Below are 19,014 nucleotides of genomic sequence, written 5' to 3' on the forward strand. Positions count from 1 at the left end.
CCCCTCTGATTTTATAGAGCTACTTTAAAGCCACAAATTGTGATAAACAGGCAGCTGAGCACAAACTAAACCACTACCAGCCGGTGTAAAGCTTATGTATTGGTTTAACACTTATATAGGAGCAACCACACACAAGTTGCTCTGATTTAACTAAGCCAATTTAAAGTAAAGGGGAACTTGTGTGTGCAGATAAGTCCTTTATCTGGAGGCAACAAAGTGGTGTTTGTTTTTGTACCTTAGCTGGTTAGTGAACATATCTGAACAAAGACTTGTGTGTGTCCTATACAACAGACAGTTCTTGGGGTTCACAGGTCGGGGGCCACATACTGGCATTGTGTCAGGCTCCCTCTTGCCTGACAATATCTCCATTAAGTTATGTAATAACAAAGTCTTTCCCCTGTAGAACCAAGCTTTTCCCTTAGGCCAAATATTTACAGAAATTTTACTGAGTTCATTTTTCTGCCAGAGAATCATTTGCATGTGATGAATACACACTATTTCCCCCCACTCCCAGTGCAATAACTTTTGCCCTATTTCCTTGCTGGTAATGTCTCCACAAGCATCTATATGACTAACTCCTAAGGATTGTAAACTAGCGTTTGTAGATGATTCACTTGCTTTTGTTGGAAATTCCGATGCAACTGAACAGACCATGATAACGTCTCTGTAGGTATTATTGTGCCATTTGAAAGAATCCAACAGTTCCCTGCTGGAGACCCATATCAAATAGTTTAGAAAATCCTAGAGATCTTGGGTAAAATTTTCAAAAATACTTAACTGACTTAGGCTGAAAGTCAACAGGACTTACGCCCCTACATCACGTAGGTGCTTTAGAAAATGTTATCCTGTGTTTTCTATTCGGCCACCACATTTTCTACTGGGGTAAATGAGTAATACGCCACTGAAGTCAATTCATGTCAGTAGAGACTGGCCCAGCAGGTTTCCAGAGTGTTACATTTCTGTAGCACCCTATTAAATGCTTCTTTAGGAAGTGTGGGAACTCCCCCCAGGAGCCTTGTACCCAGTGCATCACAGGATCTGGAGTCAAAGATGCCAGCTAACTGACCTCAGGACTTCTGCACCAAAACACACACCCCACTTCCATTTGAGATCCTCCATTCATCCATTCAGCAGTAGGATTAATGCGTTCTCTTGTAGCCTATAGCCACACTCATTTGCACCCCCTGCTCCCTCTGAAAACATTCATTGCTTTTTCGTAGTACCTTCCATCCGAGGAGCCAAAAGCACTTCATGGTGAGCTATCTCGGGCAGCAACTCTTTTTGTGGGCTGCCTAGCCCAATGGGATCCTGGTCCATGAGCAGGTCATGTCAGAGTGTATTCAGATCAATGCACTTGTGTTGTATTAGTGTAGATCAAAGTGTTTTGGGTGTTTAAACTTCATAACACTAACGGGATGTTACATGCATTGTTTTTACTTATCTGTGTCCTGTCATTATGTAATAGCAAACACTGACACTGTAAATACTCCTATCACGAAATAACTCATCAGACATCAAAGAAGATTTGTGGAATGCTAATAATGAAGGGCTTTATCCAAAAAGGTGCTAATTCTAAAGCCACTGTGCTTGATGACCTGAGGTCAGAGGCTCAAGGTGCATTCCTCCCTCACCATCATCAAAGGAAAACCCCACATGGGTAAAAAGATTGTCAGCTTGTCTTCTGTAAGCAGAAGATATAAGAATGATCCAAAGAAAGATCCTTCAACTCTGAACTGTTAGACTCTTACAGGGAAGTGTACCAGATGCAAAGCAGACATCCCCAGAGACAATCTGAGAACCCTGAAACGGCTTTTGGGAAACTGGCAGTTTACTACATCACTGCTACCCGTTGGAGTTACAAACTGTGATTCACCTCTACATATATTTTACCTGCTTTACCTCTCAATAACTCATTCCTTTTCTTAGCTAATGAACCTTTAGTTAGTTTACTACAGAATTGGCTGCCAGCGCTGTCTTTGGTGTAAGATCTGGAGTACCAATTGATCTCGGGTAAGTGATTGGTCTCTTGGGACTAGGAGAAATGTGATGTGGTGTGATTTTGGGTTTAAGTGAGCTTTTATCACAAAGTTCAGTTTGTCCGGGCGGCGAGATAGGCTGGCGAGTCTAAGGGGACTGTCTGTGACTCCATGGTAAGACTGGTCTAGTCACCCAAGAGTTCACGTTTGTTACTGGCTTGGTGAAGTCTAATTATAGCACACACCACCAGCTTGGGGCATCTGCCCTGTTTTCTGACCATCTGCCCTGAGGTCGGCACTCACATTTGTGAGCCACTTCAGACAGCATGCCACTAGGCAATATAATATACAGATAATAAAGATAGCAATTATTTAATTGTCTCATCACAGCCTTAAGCATTATTATCGCCATTTCACTCAGAAATTAACAAGCAGTTAAGAAGACAGGAACCTGTTCAACAAGTTTCACCATGTCCTGTCTTTTAGATATAGATTAGATTTTTAAAAAAGATGCATTGTTGGCAGGTCCCTTGCATTTCAAAGCTACAAGCCTTCATTAAACCCAGTTGCTCTAAATTATAGGGTTAGGTAACACTCTGATTGGGGGAAGGGGCCGACAATGCAGAAACGGGAGCCCGCTGGTTACTTCCTCCAAGAAATATGTTCCCTAAACTCTTTTTTCAAACAAAACCCCTCATTTTATAGTAATCTGCATCATGTCCCCAGTTACTGACACCTTCCTAAATCAAAGCCCTGAGACTTGAGAGGGAGGTGTATAACTATGAACTCGTGCTCTGTGTGCATCCATTTGACGCTCACTAAACTGCAGAGCTGCTTGAGAAACAAAAAATAAAGCAACCAAAGTTCCACCCCAATATGCACTGGCCTCCACGTAAACACTGTGATGGATTATCTTGCAGGAAGGGGCTGCTTCTTTCATAGATTACAAGGTCAGAAGAGACCACTGTGATCACCTTGTCTGACCTCCTGCATAATATAGGCCAAAGAACGTCCTCTAAATAATTCCTAGACAGATCTTTTAGAAAAACATCCAATCTTGATTTTAAAATTGTCAGCGATGGAGAATCCACCACGACTCTTGGCAAACTGTTCAATGATTAATTACTGGACTGTTAAAAGTTTACACTTTATTTCCATTCTGAACTTGTCTAGCTTCAACTTCCAGCCATTGGATCATGTTAGACCTTTCTCTGCTAGACTGAAGAGCCCCATATTTGTTCCCCATCTAGGTACTTACAGACTGTAATGAAGCACCCCCCAGCCTTCTCTCTGTTAAACTAAGTAGATTGAGCTTGTTGAGTTTATCTCTATAAGGCATGTTTCCTAATCATTCCTGTGGCTCTTCTCTGAACCCTCTCCAGTTTATCAACATCCTTCTTGAATTGTGGGCACCAGACTTGGGCACAATATTTTAACACTGGTCACATTAGCGCCAAATACAGAGGTAAAATAACCTCTCTGCTCCTACTTGAGATTCCCCTGTTTACAGCATCCAAGGATTGCATTAGCCTCTTTTGGCTACAGCATTGCACTGGGAGCTCCTGTTCAGCTGATTATCCACATACACACCCCAAATCTTTTTCAGACTCACTGCTTCCCAGGATAGAGTCCCCCATCCTGTAAGTATGACTTATGTTCTTTGTTCCTAGATATATACATTTAGCTGTATTAAAATGCATACTGATTGCTTGCATCCAGCTTACCAAAGGATCCTGATCACTCTGTATCAGTGACCTGTTCTGGTCATTATTTACCACTCCACTAATTTTTGTGTCATCTGCAAACTTAATCATGATTGGTTGTCCCAAAGTCCTGATAAGGATATGACACCTTGTTCAATAGCAACAAAAACAAACAAAAAATTATAAAAAAAAACCCCACAACAGGGAAAATGAAACAACTGGAGATTAGAGATGTACAGTTTTGCTTGGCTGGAAGGTCAGACAGCACTACAGTTGCAGAACCCCCAGCTGGCTGCAGTACAGAAAATCATTGCTAAAAAGATCTGAAAAGGGACTTGTAAAGAAGGGCCATTTTAATGTGTTACCAAGTAAAACTTCAAAGTCAGCACATGGGCGCAAAAGGGAGTGAATGAAATGGAGAGAAACAGAGGGAGGAGGGATGGGGGAAAATAATTTTTTAAAAGTCACTATATAAACACAAGATAATAGTAATCACTATTATATATTAGTATTCATCAGTAATTGTATTGTTGTTAATAAGTAACTAATACCCTTTGCATTTCTATAACTCATTTCCTTCCAGCTTTTCATTCATTACTTAATCTGCACAGCACCCTATGTGAGGTAGCTCAGTATTATTATCTCTATTCAACAAGTGGGAAATTGAAGGCAAAATTCTGCCCTGACCTGCACTCTGTAGACCCCACTAAGTCACTGGAACAAAAAGGAGCCTGTAAATGAAGACAGAATTTGACTCATAAAGTTTAACTGACCTGCCCAAGGTCATGAAGTGGGTCAGTGGCAGAGCTGGGACTGGAATCCAGGAGTCCTGGTGGCTAGTCCACTGCTCTTTCCACTAGGCCACATTCTTTCGCTTATGTGGAAAAAGGTAAAAGTTTATATTTTTATTTTTTGACTGAATTAAAGAGGCTCCTTTTCCCTTGGCGGTAATATGGGTCTCCTGGCTCCCTCTGGAGTTGTGAAGATCTCTCGATTTCCCCCTTTGCACTCTTGGCCAGTCTCTAGATCCCACATTGCACAGACCAGTCAGCTTATGCTGTTCTTTTGCTGACCAAAAAGAGGCACTCTGGAGTAGCACAAAGCACTTGCTCCCCCAATGGACAGTTTTGCTACATCCTATCTTCCATGCCCGTCTCTCTAAAGCAGCAGGTTTTGTTTTTAAAGCAGTCATATTCATGTGTCCCCACTCTTGTCTAAAAAAATCCAAGACCAGGAAGTAGACAGATGACCATACTGGATATTAACTATGCACTACTGACATCACTTTGGCCTCCAGGCATCTCCTCCTGTTTTAGCTACTGTAATACTCAACTGTAAAATTTTCTGGGAAATCCCCCTCTGGTCAACCCTTTTCCACTAACACACTAATCACTGTGTATCTAGATCCTGGACGAAAAACAAAACAAATAAAAAACACACCAGCAGCACCTAATTTTAACCAGGAACGACAAGTAACAAGTGTATTTCCTCATTGGTGGTCAAATACATTTCCCCACAAAACCGCACCCACATAAAGAGGGAACGGGTGAAGACCCCTTTAAAAAAAAATCAGGCCTAAAGCATTTTGTGAATCCAGGTAAGGGCCAACCAAACTGTGACGTTTGGAATGCTTATCAAAGAGGAGTCTCCAGACCTTCTTTCTGAGGATGGCCTCACTGCCTACTGGAAATGTTACTAGATATTTAGCACCATGCAAAGTATCAGAGGAAAAACACTCTAAAGGAAACTTCATGTTGCAAAGCAGCTCTCAGACAAATTGCTCCTCCCAAAATACTTTGCAGAGTTCATATGCAGAAGGAAATTTAGAAGCTTAGGCAAGAGTGCAGGGGGGGAAAGGAGGGAGAGAAAGATATTTTCGGCTGAGATAAGAAATGAGCTGGAAGAAGGACGAGATGGAGGAGTACAGGAAGGCTGTTTCCAGATGGTGAGGGCGGCAATGGAGGCGAAGGGTCTCATGCCAAAACGATATGAAAGGGAAATAGAGGAGGCTCATGCTAGAGGAGTAGAAGGTGGAGAAGAAAAGGGAGCAAAGACGCATCCCAGAATGCTGTTATGTAGCTGCCTGCAGTGATATTCCTCTGAGGTCAGCTAGAGAAGCTCTTATAAAAGACACAGAGGCTGAAGCGATGAGCGCAGTTGAGATGACCATCCATAAATAAAATTCCAGGGGTTCTATGAATGAGGAGGGCAGTTCACAGAGGACTCCACGGAGACTATTCCACTTGGGAGGCAGGCACCCCGACTGGATGAAATACCATTTCTACTGCAGAAGAAGTTAGCTCGAATCACAATAAAAGACAGCGCTTCACTCCAAGTCAGACCCCAGGTTCTGTCCAGGGACAAGCACCTATAAGCAACATGTGACACTCCTCATCTCAGGATTAAGGCCTCCATTCCCCCCAGTGGGATGAGGCCCATATCTCAGGTCATTACACACAACCCCTTGAAAGGGTTAAAGACAATTACACTGCCCTCCAGTGGCTGACTTTTCAAATACATGTCTTATGTTTGAAACCGGCTTCACCCTTTGAAATAGGCTTCCCCGACCAACCAAAAGTTGGACCCAAAGTCTATTGAAGTCAAAGAGTCTTTGCAATGGGCTTTGGATCAGGCCCCAAGAGAAGGTGAATGGTTCTGTACTACTTGACTTGTATTAAGAGACTCTGCAGACAGACTTTGTTTCTTCACCTGGTATTTATTGTTGTTTCAACTGTCTTGAAATGAGAGCAGCAAGGATTTTGGCCAACAGGGAGAAAAGGTTTTGTAAAATTCTCTTGGGTCTTTGAACAAAACCTCCTGAACTAGTGCAGAATTTTCCTAATGTTTCTTTATCCTACTCCTATGCACTCTAGTGCTGGGATCTCCATTAGACTTTGAGCAGATCAACACACACACTAATAAATTGGTCCTATCTTGTAATGTTTTTCCTAGTGTTCTACCCAGCTGTGTCCTCTGTTAGCGGAGGTTAGGAAGGGCAGTTAGGTGATGGGATACCAAGACTAAATAGTTTTATAGTACAGTGTGCTCCGTTGTCCATTAGTATTTCTGTAGGACTAGCTAAGAGTTTCCTGCAGTGACGTTCCTCAGGGAAACACAACCTATACCTGCTCGCCAAGAGGGAAAAGAATGTAGACAGTGGTTAAAGCAGGGGACTGTAAGTCAAGACTTCTGGGTTCAAGTCCTAGCTCTGGTGCTTACTCACTGTGAGAATGACTCATTTCATCTGTCCTCAGCTTCCCCATTGGTAAAATGGGGAACCACTTCTCTGGGGTTGAAGGTTACAGGAGCTAATCTAACATCGTTTATACAACACAATTCCCAATAATTATGCTGGTTCTACAGATGGGGGCACTGAGAGGTGACGTGACTCCCCTAAAGTCATCGAGTGAGTTAGTGGCAGAGCCAGGAATAGATTAGGAGAGACAAAGCTGTATCCACCCAAACAGCACCTTCCATCTCCCGCCTGGCTCACCAGTTCATGCCAAAAAGCAACCACCAATCCCAAAGAGGCATTGTGATGTCACCAGGCTCCATGTGGTGCTCTCATCATATTCTACCCTGGGATGTCACAGCATCCATGGCTAAGGGCTCAGATCTGTGTAGGACTCACACCAAGTCTATACAATTAACTCCCACCCACTCTAACAGGGACTTCAGTTGTGCTGGTCCAGTAACAGCCCAGTCCTAGGGAGATTATAAACTGAGGTGTACCTGTCCAGAACAAACGTCTGGTATCGTTCTCTTTGACTGTCTGATGTGAAGGGGGAAGATGGATACTTCTTTCACACTCTAAATAGCAGCGTCAGAGGTGAAGGACTCATCTTGTGTTTAAAATCCCTCTTTCATGGCACCGCCACAACAGACCAAGCCTTTAGCACAGGCCAAGACCAGGAAAAAGAGACACCTAATGCTGGTGTTTTACTGGAAAAAGAACAAGCAAGGGAAGAAACTGCCTTCTCCTTCCTTGGAGACTTCCGCACCTTCACCTTCTTCTAGTCCCACTGATCCTGCTGTCCCTAGCAGTAGCACCCAGCCCAGCATGCCCGGTGGATCTAAGCTGACTGCACCCCACAAGAAGAAAGGAAGATCAGCTTCTTCCAGCTGGCTTGCCCCAGAGGAGGGAGCTCTGTTTGGTCTCCTGGGGGGAGCCCCATTTGTTGCAGCCAAGAACAGGTCCAAGAGGAAAGCCTGCCCAGTCTGCCAAGGCTCGAAGGGCAAGAAGCACCAGAAGAAGAGGGGTTCAGGTTCAGTGGCCAGGGTAAGGGTAACAGGAGCGGGGAGGTCTGGGCAGGGCTGAGAAAGGGGTCGGGGAGTTCTCTTGTCATCCTCTAGGGATGGTTGAAGGGGGATCAGAAATGGTCCCCCAGGAACAATTGATGGAAGGAGGACCATTTCCCCTACAGGAATGGCTGGGGAAGGTCAGCCTCCCAAGGAAGAGATAATGGGGATACAGGGGGAAAAGATGATGCAGGGCAGGGATTAGCCCAAAGGAGTGGTTGGTGGGGATTATGGGTGGGTGGCAATGGAGGACTGGGCCCCATATGGCACAAAGGTAGGCGTTCCATACCCAGAGATAGAATGCCATGCTTCTACCGATGTTCAGTGTCTGTAAGATTCAAAAGGGGCAGCTTTCATCAGTCAGTGCAAACACGGGAAGCATAGACTACTTATATAGCAATTGCATCTCTAGAAGTCACACCTTGCTAACCTCAAGCATGTCTGATGACCAATGCAAATCCTTCTGAGATTGTGTATGACTTCCAAACCCCACCCCACCCCACCAAATGGCCACTAACCTTTTTCTTTACTTCCCGCCCCCATTCCCTTCCCTTTCCTCCTGGTACATTTCAGATGTGTCCTCAAAAACTGCCAGATTAATTTGACTTTATCGGCAGACCCTCCCAGGGGCTCTTATCTTTACAGTTAACCTAACTAAGGCTGAGTCAGACACAAACCCTGAGATCATTAACCATCCTTGTAGTACTGTTTGCAGGCTCCACATTCACTCCTGGACAACTTTTCCTCCTCTCCTCTAGGGAGAAAAATTCTTGTGTTTCCAATTGTAATACTCCAAACAAGCTCACTAACCAATGCATTTTAATGAGGGTTCTCCATCCTACAAGTATTTTTCTTTGTCTTCAGAGTGCTCGTCAAGAGCTTTGGAATGTTAAAACATGGCCACAGCATAGCAGCACAGTAACTGTCCTTCTGTAGCGCTGTAGTGCAGATGCTTTCTACTGCTGCAGGAAGGGGTTTCTCCCATCATTGTAGATAATCCACCCCCTTGAGAGGTGATAGCTAGGTCGATGAAAGAATTTTTCCATCACCCTAGCTGCGCCTACAATGGGGGTGAGGTCAACCTAATTAGGTTGCACAGGGTGTGTGATTTTTTTCCACAGATCTGGGCGATGTAACTAGGTCGACCTAAGTTTTAGGTGTAGACCAGGCCTGAGGCTCTCTCTCATCAATCCATACTGTTCGAGAGTTTAAATGTCCTTGTTTGTTCCCTTCAATATGGTGCTAGGCTGAACAAGCTGATTTACATGCAAGCTAAGTGGAAAGGGCTGTTCTACCACAGTCTTAATGTGCTTGCAAACCCTTTGGCTTTCCTGACCCCAGGTTAAGAAGAAAATGCAACCTTCAAACTGTCCACTCAATACAGAAGAACTGGGGCGAAACACATGGGCTTTCCTTCACACCATGGCAGCATATTACCCGGATCATCCCAGCAATACTCAGCAACATGAGATGGCTCAGTTCATTCACTTACTTAGCAAGTTTTATCCTTGTGTAAAGTGTGCAAAAAATCTAAGGAACAGGTGAGTCTTTGTTGAATAAGGCCTAGTCTGCTCACAAACATGCACCAGTTTAACTAAACCAATACTGGCCTTTATATGGATATTCTTATTTCAGTTTAGCTTAAACCTCCTCTTGCACTGGTTTACATTTAAATTGGTTTACAAATCACACCTTCAGTTAAACCAGTGCACCCCTGCATACAGACATGCATCAAGACAATCTATATGCAGGAAGTTGGCTTCAGACACAGGTCTTTGTTAATGCAGGCTGCAAATCAACCTGTTTCCCAGGGGTGCAGATGCCTTTTCACCATTCCCAAATGACATATTCTCTGTTTGAATGCATCATAAGACAAATACCACGAGTAACACGCAACTCCTGAGGCAGCACAGCCTCCTTTCCAAAAGAGATTAGAACCTGGTCTTCATATCTGGGAAATGGAGGTGGGGAACCTTGTTGCTCAGAAGCGATAATAAATCTGAGACCGCTGCTCCAGCCGTGCTTTTGAGAGGGTTCCAGTTTATCACAGTCTGTGAGAGCTTTTTACAGATACTCTGGGTACCAGTAAGCCTGTGTCATGCTGGGAAACAGTACCAATGACTTTCAACTTCCAGAAACCTCTATCCAGCAAGTAAAATAATCAGTTCCGCAAGCCTAACCAGCAGAAAGCAGGTAAACATTTGAGCACGCCTGGTATACATTCCCTCATCTAGAGGGCAGAGTTACACATACTGTAAACTGGAGCCTATTCATTACATACAATGGGAATTGTATTATGTTACTATTGTTATTATGATTACAGTAGCACTCAAAATGAGCTAGATGCTCTCTAAACGTAGATGAAGGCCTAGTCCTTGCTTAACAAGTACACAAAACAAACAACATCACTTAAATGTTGTTAAATCTGCCAACAGGTTTTCTCCTGTAAAGGGCTGATCAGTGGGGATATTTTAAAATATTAGTGAGCCTCAAAAATGTGATGGTTTTTGCAGAGGCAAAGCAGTTTGGACCGGGGCATCCAAACTTTGCCCAACTTGGGTAGCATCAGTAACTTGCCAGAGGCCTGAAGGGCTATAAAATGGAATAGATTGCAGATATCTCATCAGTATTGAAAGTTATAAGTTATTAAGATATGGCCTATAGAGGAGACAAGAATCTGCAGTGTGTTTCACCTTGATGAGCTGAGGTTGCTCAGATCAAGACGAAGCATGACATCCTGAGACCTATACTTTCTGCAAGAACAACTTCTGTATTGAAGATGCGGGTGGCCTCTGTAAACTCTGCAGGGACTTTGGCCACTCCTTTTTGGAAAGTGAAATCAGTGATTCTGGACTGGAGTAAACAGTGTTTCGATTCTTTTCCACTTCTGCAGCTTAAGCACAAAAAAGCCGGACACCAGCAGCAGGAAGGAGCTAACAAAATGGATGTGCCTGCTCCATAACGACGTGAACAAGATGTTGGGCAAGCCCCAGTTTGACTGCTCCCAGATGGATGAACGCTGGAGAGAGGGCTGGAAGGATGGTTCTTGTGTCTAGTTCATGGAGATGCCATTAGAAATAAGACTGATGCTATTATGATTCAAATACAATACTAATTGAACCTGGTGCAATATAATTAAAAATAATACAAGTAACCACATGTGTACATGTGTCTGAAATGTCTTTATTCTCTCAAGAAGCTTCCTATTTTCACTTCTAACTCAGATATCTCATCCCCCAACTGAATTTTCAGGGGAAGAACCCTATGATTATGCAGCTGCTAAGACTAGGACCTTAGGCTGGTCATGGCAACAAGTTCACAAATCATGGCAAAAATTTTGACAAGTTTTGCCAAATCAAGACTTTAAATATTCTGTAAACCCACTGATGTCAGCATGTTTGATGTTAATAAATGTTTACAGGAGTATGACCTTAAGTTGTGTTTTCCATCTTTTTGTTCCCTTTACTCAGCAATGCCAGCATCTCAGATCAGTTAATGGGGAATGGAATAATGATATCACCTTTAGCCCCAGTTAAGTGTTTGAGAACATGGGGGACTGTAACATTTTTGTTAAAAATATTAAACATGGGGCTCTCCCTGCTAACTACAAACATGCATTTACATGGTTATTCTGTATTGTTCATGCTCAAAACAATTTTATTTTCTAAACCAAGCAAAGGCTTGATGCTCAGTAAGCATCACATCCAAACCAAATTTCAAACTTCAGCCATTTTGGATAGCCCCATCTAAAACTTGGATAATCAGAATTTTGTAAATGAACATTTTTTTATGATTTTCATCTTTGGCAAATTCAGAAATGGCTGCAAGGATTTTATTCAAAGTCAGTCTTTACAGCTCAGATTTCCACTACTGACAAATCTGTGTAGGCCTCTGTGGATTTTTTTATCCTCTTAAAAATCAGTTCTGTCTATGGGCCAGATGTGAAGCCCATGGAAGACTCTGGGAATTTTTCCACTGAACATAAGAATGGCCATAGTGGGTCTGACCAATGGTTCATCTAGCCCAGTATCCTGTCTTCCGACAGTGGTCAATGCCAGGTGCTTCAGTGGAAACGAACAGAACTGGTAATCATCAAACCCTCTTGCTCATTCCCAGCTTCTGGCATACAGAGGCTAGGGACACTTCAGAGCATGGTTTTGCATCCCTGCCCATCCTGGCTAAGAGCCATTGATGGGCCTATCCTCCATGAACTTATCTAGCTCTTTTTTTGACCCTTTTATATCAATGTCAACAAGCTTCTGATGATGGTCTATATTTCTAAGGCGCTAAGTGGTGGGGGAAGCCTACTCTGTGTAACAGCCGATTCCAAACGTGCGTGCCCCCTCACGCTTATTCCGAACAGTCTTTAGCGCAGCTCAGTGAATTTATCTATTTTTTCCTCCCTAAGTCGGGAGGGGCCCGGAACGGACACTTAGGCAAATACGTACGCTCATGCTCAGCTTTAAACATCTGAGCAGCCCCCCCTCCGCCCGATTGCAGCAGGACAAGCGGGTGTGTGAAGGATCGGGGCGCGAGGCTCCCATGGCACGGGGCCCGGCCTGCCGCTTCAGGTTTACATTTCAGTTTTCACTCTCTGTAGCGGCTTCTCTCGGGTGGGCCAAGCCCCGGGGAGGGGAGGAGAAGGGAAGGGAAGGGGGCACAGAGCGCTAGGGTGTTACCACAGAAAAAGGGAACCCCTCCCCGCCCAGGGAAATTTTCTCCTACTTTTTTTCCTTTTCTGTTTCCTTCTTCTCCTTTCCTGCCTCTTCTTCTTTTTCTCCTCCTCTTCCTCCCTTTCATCTTCGCTCCTTCCTCCTCCCCCCATCCCCACCCTTCGCTCAGGGGCATCTCTCCCCCCCACCTGCCATGGCCGCCGGCCCAGCCTCACAGAGCGGGCTGGGGATGGGGACGAAGGCCGCACCCGGCCCAACATGCATTGCGGTTCCAAGATGGCGGCGCCCAGCGAGCGCAGAGGAGAGCCGGCTCCCGCCGGCCCCGGGAGCGGTTCTTTCCCCTTCCCCCTGCCCGGGCCGCCGGGCGGCGGGGCGGAGGAGCAGCCCAGGAAGAAGCCGTGCCGGGCCTGCACGGATTTCAGGAGCTGGATCCGGGAGCAACGGAAGCAGACGGCCTCGCTGAGCGGGGTGAGGGAGAGGCTGGGAGAGGGCAGACTGAGCGCCAGCGAGCCCCCAGGGGGAGGATGGCCCCCTTCAGGAATCCCCCCCCTGCAACGGGCCCCCTGGGAATGACCCCTCTCGCCTCAGACAATGGCTGGGGGGGGGGGTACGAAGGAGAGGGGCCCCCCACAACCCCTCTCTTCACAGGCCATGGTTGATGGGCAGAATGAGTATGAGACCTTAGGCAAGTTATTTAACCTCCCTGCGCCATCCGTCAAGGAGAGTAATCATAGTTGTCCACCTCACTGAAGGTTTAATTAGCTAATAGCTGTGTGGGCGTTGGATTGAAGGTGCTCGAGAAACACAAAGCCTAGGGGGTTAGTGGAAGGTGATGTTAATTTTTCTATTCCCACTGCAAATGTGCACGTGTTAATCCTCTTGTTTTTCCTGAGGCAGGAAGTGTATGTTGAAGAGGAGAAGGAGAAGCCTCCAGATTGTCCTCTGGACAGAGAAGAACTTGGGAGAAACACGTGGTCTTTCCTTCACACTATGGCAGCATATTACCCAGATCACCCCAGCAATGCCCAGCGGCAAGAAATGACACAGTTCATTAACTTATTTTCCAAGTTTTTCCCTTGTGAAGAATGTGCAGAAGATCTGAGGGAAAGGTGAGCCTTTTAAAAATAGATACATCTACAGGTAAGAGATCAACCTAAAATGTTGGACTCTAATGGTCTGGTTTGCAAATCAACTTTTCCAGTAGTTGGTATCTTTATACCTATTCTGTACTGTATTTTGTGCTTCAAAAATGTTTTATGATTGAATAAATCATAAATAAGGACACAGGACATACACATTCAGAGGACAAATACTCTACTGCTGTCAGAGAGCACAGTAGCTCCAAGAACTACTGAAAAGGGTTTTGTTTGTTTGCTGGTTCCAGTCTGGCTCAGATTGGTAATGATAGTGTTATCAGCATTCAGCTATTTGGCGCCCTGTTTAGTCTTAGTAAAGCTTTCAGTGGACAGGTGTCTACATCACAAAAAACACTACTGTAATTGACTGTGGGTTGGCAGTCTCACCAGAGGCCAATGAGTAGCAACTAAATGGGCCATGCTGTTTGGTAATCATTTAAGTCTTGTTATTGTCAACAGTGAGGTTCTAGAAAAGGTGTGTCATCCAGAAAGCAGACCTAAGAATCTCTGCTATTAAATCAATATTGTCCCCTAGCAGGAGAGTGAACTGCATGAAGAAGTTTATAGAAGTGTTTGCATGCTTCTTTCAACAGGTGACTAACGAGTCAGTACAGAGCTTCATATGTTATGTGGAGGTGAAAAATCCTATTGTCTTTCACAAGAGCAAACGGATCTTAAAAGCAATGATATTTTCACTGCTTTGGAGCAGGTACCAGTTTATCATGAGTAGCGGCTGCATAATGCAGATTCTGTGGTTGCTAGCCAGCCCGTGTCACATTGGGGAAACAATCAACGATTTTGAGCTTCCGAAAAACAGCCTTGCCTCAGTGACTGAAAGAATTGGCTACACTAGTTCAGACAGTAGAAGGAATGGCTGAATATATGAGTGAGGCTGATGTATAGGTTGTCCGCTAGAGGGCGGAGCTTCGCCTTCTGTACACCCAAGCCAGTTCATTACCCACAAATGGAATTATCTAGTGCAGAAAAAATGGTTTTGTATTTGAGAGCTTGTTAGTGACTAAAACACCTTGATGGAGCCCAACATAGAAAAGATGCTCATACCTGTTTACTTAATATGCCAAGAGGTTCTCTCAATTCAAATTTTTTATGAGCCTGGATACTTTTTGCCATGGATAAACTGTTTTGATAGACATCCAATTTTTTCCCCAACCAAGGATGTCACTGATAAAGGACAAGAAAGGAGCTTCAGGACTGCACTGAACTCACATGCAGCCAAGCCAATTGTAGCCTCATCTTTAATGTGGAGGTGCAGCCTGCAGTAAATACAGATCTCAGAGCGCTCAGCTTTGTCTCTGTGAAACATCTCAAAATACAGGTTGAGGGAGGCTCTGGCTATCTGCGGACCACACACCTGCTTTGGAGAGTAAAATCAGTGCCTGTAAAGAAATTAACAGCATTTGATTCCTCTTCCCTCTGTAGATTACGCACAAATCAACCTGATGCCAGCAGCCGGAATAATTTATCCCAGTGGCTATGCCTGCTTCATAACGATGTCAACAGGAAGTTGGGGAAGTCTGAATTCGACTGTTCCCAAGTGGATGAACGCTGGCGAGATGGTTGGAAAGATGGTTCCTGTGATTAATTTGTAGATTAGAGATTCCACAGGAAATCAGACCAATTCTAATTGCATAAGAATCATCCCTGATGTGAACTCAGTACAAGGAGATGCAAGTAAATAGTTTGTGTATGGAGTTGACATGACTTGTGGAAATAAAAGTGTCTCCTGTTATAAAAGGCAACTCAGAGATGTCCTCTCAACAGAATATTGTTTTTGGGGGTAACTAATATGTGGTCATGTTGCTGCTGGGACTGGAGCCATACATTTGCCACAGGAACTGTCAGAAACTTGGGACAATTCACAGTCACTGGAACAATTCACAGTAAGAAAAAGTCTCCATTTCTATAGTTTTAGGGGCACTTTGTGGCTGCTGTTCCTTTCATTTTTTGCATAGTCCTAGGCTTCTCCCCTTCTACATTTGTTTATCCACAAACATTGCCTTCAAGTTTTAGGCAGTGCCTTTCCTCTTATGTGTTACTTCAGCCACTTCTGCTGGTCTAACAGCTGGCAGCTCCACTACAAATCCATAAGTCTGCTCTATTCTGTGCCTACCACATTGTCCTTGATCTCTTCTTCCAAAGCCTATGAGCTGTTGTCTGCTAATGCAGTTTAACTATTATTTCACCTACCTCCCACTCAGTTGCTACAAGGCCTCAAGGCAGGGAGATTTTATTTAAAATGTTAAAAATCATGGACTCCAAATCTTTCATTCCAGCCATGATAAATAGCCTCATTTTGTATGTTCCTTTGTCTAAACTTGCAAGAGGACATTGCAGGAAGGAAAATAAAAGAAGGACAAAAACCTCCAGTGGAATGAATGGCACAAATTAATTAGCTGAATTTTAAACATCTTGTGATTTGATTGCCAATTGTTTGGCCTCATTGGGAGCATGATGTGAGAATTGCCATTGAACCACCTGCTTTTAAAGTACGTATTTATTTTTCATTTCCACTGTGAACTTTTGTTGTTTGTAGAAGTGTTTGCAATGATGTGTGAAAGACTGATATCTGTTTGTAATGAAACCAATTCAGATGTGTTTTACATATAGGATTAGTAAAATACTCCTCTGTTCTGAAATCCTTGATAGGTAATTGCAGACTGGGCTGGGCTGATGGTATGCTCCTAGGGTGAAATTCTCCATTGGGCAGGCCCTCTGCTTTAAGATTTGAACAGCATTTGAATCTTACTTGTCTTGTGTTAATCTTAAGTAATACTTAAGACCTGCACTGTAAATTTAACATGGTGCAGAGGATGAAATTCACACCTAGTAACTGATCAAATTCCATACTGTGTTTTGGAGCCTCTAGGTCTGCACTACTGATTCAGTATATCTTGAGGGGCATGTATGTATATATTTGAGAATTTCAGATGAAAATGAAATAAAAACAGGCTGTTTAAAATACTTAAGTTGCTTTGTTGGGCTATGCCTATGTAGACAAACTTAAATATTTAGAATTATTGCAAGATATTAAAGATAGTATGCAATCTTTTTTCCTTAGGCTTGTAAAGATTTCTGGGTACCAAATGGTCACGTGACCTTAGTCATGTTTTGAACATCTTCTGGGTCTCTTTTCTGCTTATGCATTAAAATTGTTTGGGGGGTTTTTAGTGAGCATCGTAGGTGCTGTCATCTCATGAGCTACTTTGACATAAGCAGTGATTTATGGAAGTAGATGGGGGTGGCATGAAAATTGTAATGGGTGGTATCACTATAAGTGAACACTGTGCTAATACCTTCTATTGGCAAACATCTGATCCAGAGACCCTGGTACCAAGGGCTCCTCGGAGATCAGGTAAGCAGTTAAAACTTAGATAAAGTGTTCAGATGATTTCTGACCCTCATACCCTTTCAAGCCAGATCCGCTAAAACAATACCATGATGTGTTTTTCTCAATTAGTTGTATTCAGCAGGCAGTGTATTTTATCCCACTACAATATTGATCCTTTGTGTAACCTTTCATTCTAATTAAACTAAAGCTGGATTTCATATAATTTTTATGATTTAACTGAATTGGGACTTCAGGATATGATTCAGATTATTAAAAAAAGCTCATTAAAAGTGGCTTGGTGTATATTCAGCTCCTTGGAACCAATGCATTTCAAATATCTATCTTGGAATTAAATATTTACAATAGTGTGAAATTCATTCCTGTTCACAGGATCAGCACAAGACCTACAGACCACTTATGTCCCTCTACAGACCTCAAAACAGCGCTTAAGTCAATATTCTTAATGAACACCTCCCTATGGCATTTAGCCTTCAGCGAATTCTGGCTACTAATATGTTAATAGGGCAGATTGTAACTGTGCTGAGCGGTCATCTGGTAACAATAAAAGCTGGTGTTCTCTTTCTTTCCTTACAGGACTGCTTTGGTATGCTATGTATTTCTTAGGCCTAATTTCCTGATTTTCCATCATGGAGTTCCCCCCTCTCCCCATTGCAGATCACATCTAACGTTTTGATCTTATTTGTGTAATTTCTTTAGGATGTTTTGAGTCATGTATGGAGGAAAAAAGCATTACTTTTTAATCTTTTAATGCATATGATGAATTTAGTTCTAAGAATCTGTATTCATATCTGTTTGCTACTGATCTCAGAACAACAGGACAAATTACTTCTCCACTCCATGGGGCTTTATGAAAAGAACAGATTTACTGTTTCTCAGATGGAAATACAGATGCAGGTCAGGAGATGGAATGAAACCCACTCCACGGGGTTATTTGGAGGTATCATTAATGCCAGTAAAGTGCTATGATTCCCTTCAGTGAAAGGGGCTGAATTAAGGCAAAAATTGACAGGTCCTGTCATTTTTTGCTCTAATGCAGCTAAGGGATGATTGCTGGCTACTTTCACTGACTCAGTGGGAGACAAGTTGTGGATTCAACACACATCTCGGGATCAGACCTGTAACTGTACCAGGAAACAGCTGAAGTGTGCTAGAACTCAAGCAGACAGGTGCCCAGAGTTTTCATCCATTTTGGCAAGTAGCCCATTTAAAGGGGATATTCATGTCAACTACATGCAAGCTGTCAGATGACTGTAAGCTCCCCATGCTGTTGCCAGAATAAGGGAGGCTGCATATCCCTTTAATATGACCTCCCATTATGTGGTGAACTAGGGTAAGGAGCGGCCAGGACTAGTCAATGAGCACCTGAGGCATAATTCCAACACTGCTCCTTGATCAGCATTTAGCATCACAAAGAACTTGCTGCTTTCATTGGCCAGTTTGCACTCTCACTTGTGGTGATCTGCAGAACAGCGCAACAAGGGAAGAATCTGACTCATAAGGTAGCTGTTTCTCCCATTGCTGGCAAGTAACCTGTGAGGATGCTGAGTGAAGCATTGGGAAGGGCAGTGTCTAAGATTTTTCCAAAGATTAACTGTTCCTGCACAATGTATTAGGTATAAATAGTCTTTACAATCAGTGCCCTGGGGATTGTTCAGCCTATTGATTTTTGTTTCCCCTTTAAACCTGTATCAGCAAATGTAAGGAATCTCCTCTTCCCTGCTGAAATTTCACGATATCTGTCTTATACTGACTGCTGCAGACTATGACTATGCTGTTTTTGGGGGGAGGGCGGGTTGTGCAACTTTTTTTTTTTTTTTTTAAATATTAGTGCTGGTTTCCTAGCCCTACACTTCTTTT

At 43.5% G+C, this 19,014-nt stretch overlaps 2 protein-coding genes across 2 annotated transcripts in view; one reads left to right on the plus strand and one right to left on the minus strand.

Annotated features, from left to right (window-relative positions):
• Positions 1 to 19,014, minus strand: part of NOXO1 (NADPH oxidase organizer 1) — a 44,159-nt gene that overhangs the window by 16,118 nt on the left and 9,027 nt on the right. The gene's annotated exons all lie outside the window — the stretch shown is intronic.
• GFER (growth factor, augmenter of liver regeneration) lies at positions 12,910 to 15,545 on the plus strand. The gene is made up of 3 exons (XM_067534265.1): positions 12,910 to 13,119; positions 13,549 to 13,760; positions 15,228 to 15,545. The coding sequence occupies exons 1-3, from the start codon at positions 12,910 to 12,912 to the stop codon at positions 15,388 to 15,390; spliced, it is 585 nt and encodes a 194-aa protein (XP_067390366.1). The 3' UTR covers positions 15,391 to 15,545.

The sequence above is a fragment of the Emydura macquarii genome, unplaced genomic scaffold (genome assembly GCF_026122565.2).
Source record: "Emydura macquarii macquarii isolate MOO-44397 ecotype Brisbane River unplaced genomic scaffold, CSIRO-AGI_Emac_v2 contig_3390, whole genome shotgun sequence".
Lineage (NCBI taxonomy): Eukaryota > Metazoa > Chordata > Testudines > Chelidae > Emydura > Emydura macquarii.

Excerpts from the sequence above, each read along its gene's own strand:
- GFER (XM_067534265.1), top strand. The coding sequence starts at position 12,910 with ATGCATTGCGGTTCCAAGATGGCGGCGCCCAGCGAGCGCAGAGGAGAG. Across the intron at positions 13,120-13,548 it reads AGACGGCCTCGCTGAGCGGG|GAAGTGTATGTTGAAGAGGA; the intron begins GTGAGGGAGAGG and ends TTCCTGAGGCAG. Across the intron at positions 13,761-15,227 it reads GCAGAAGATCTGAGGGAAAG|ATTACGCACAAATCAACCTG; the intron begins GTGAGCCTTTTA and ends TTCCCTCTGTAG.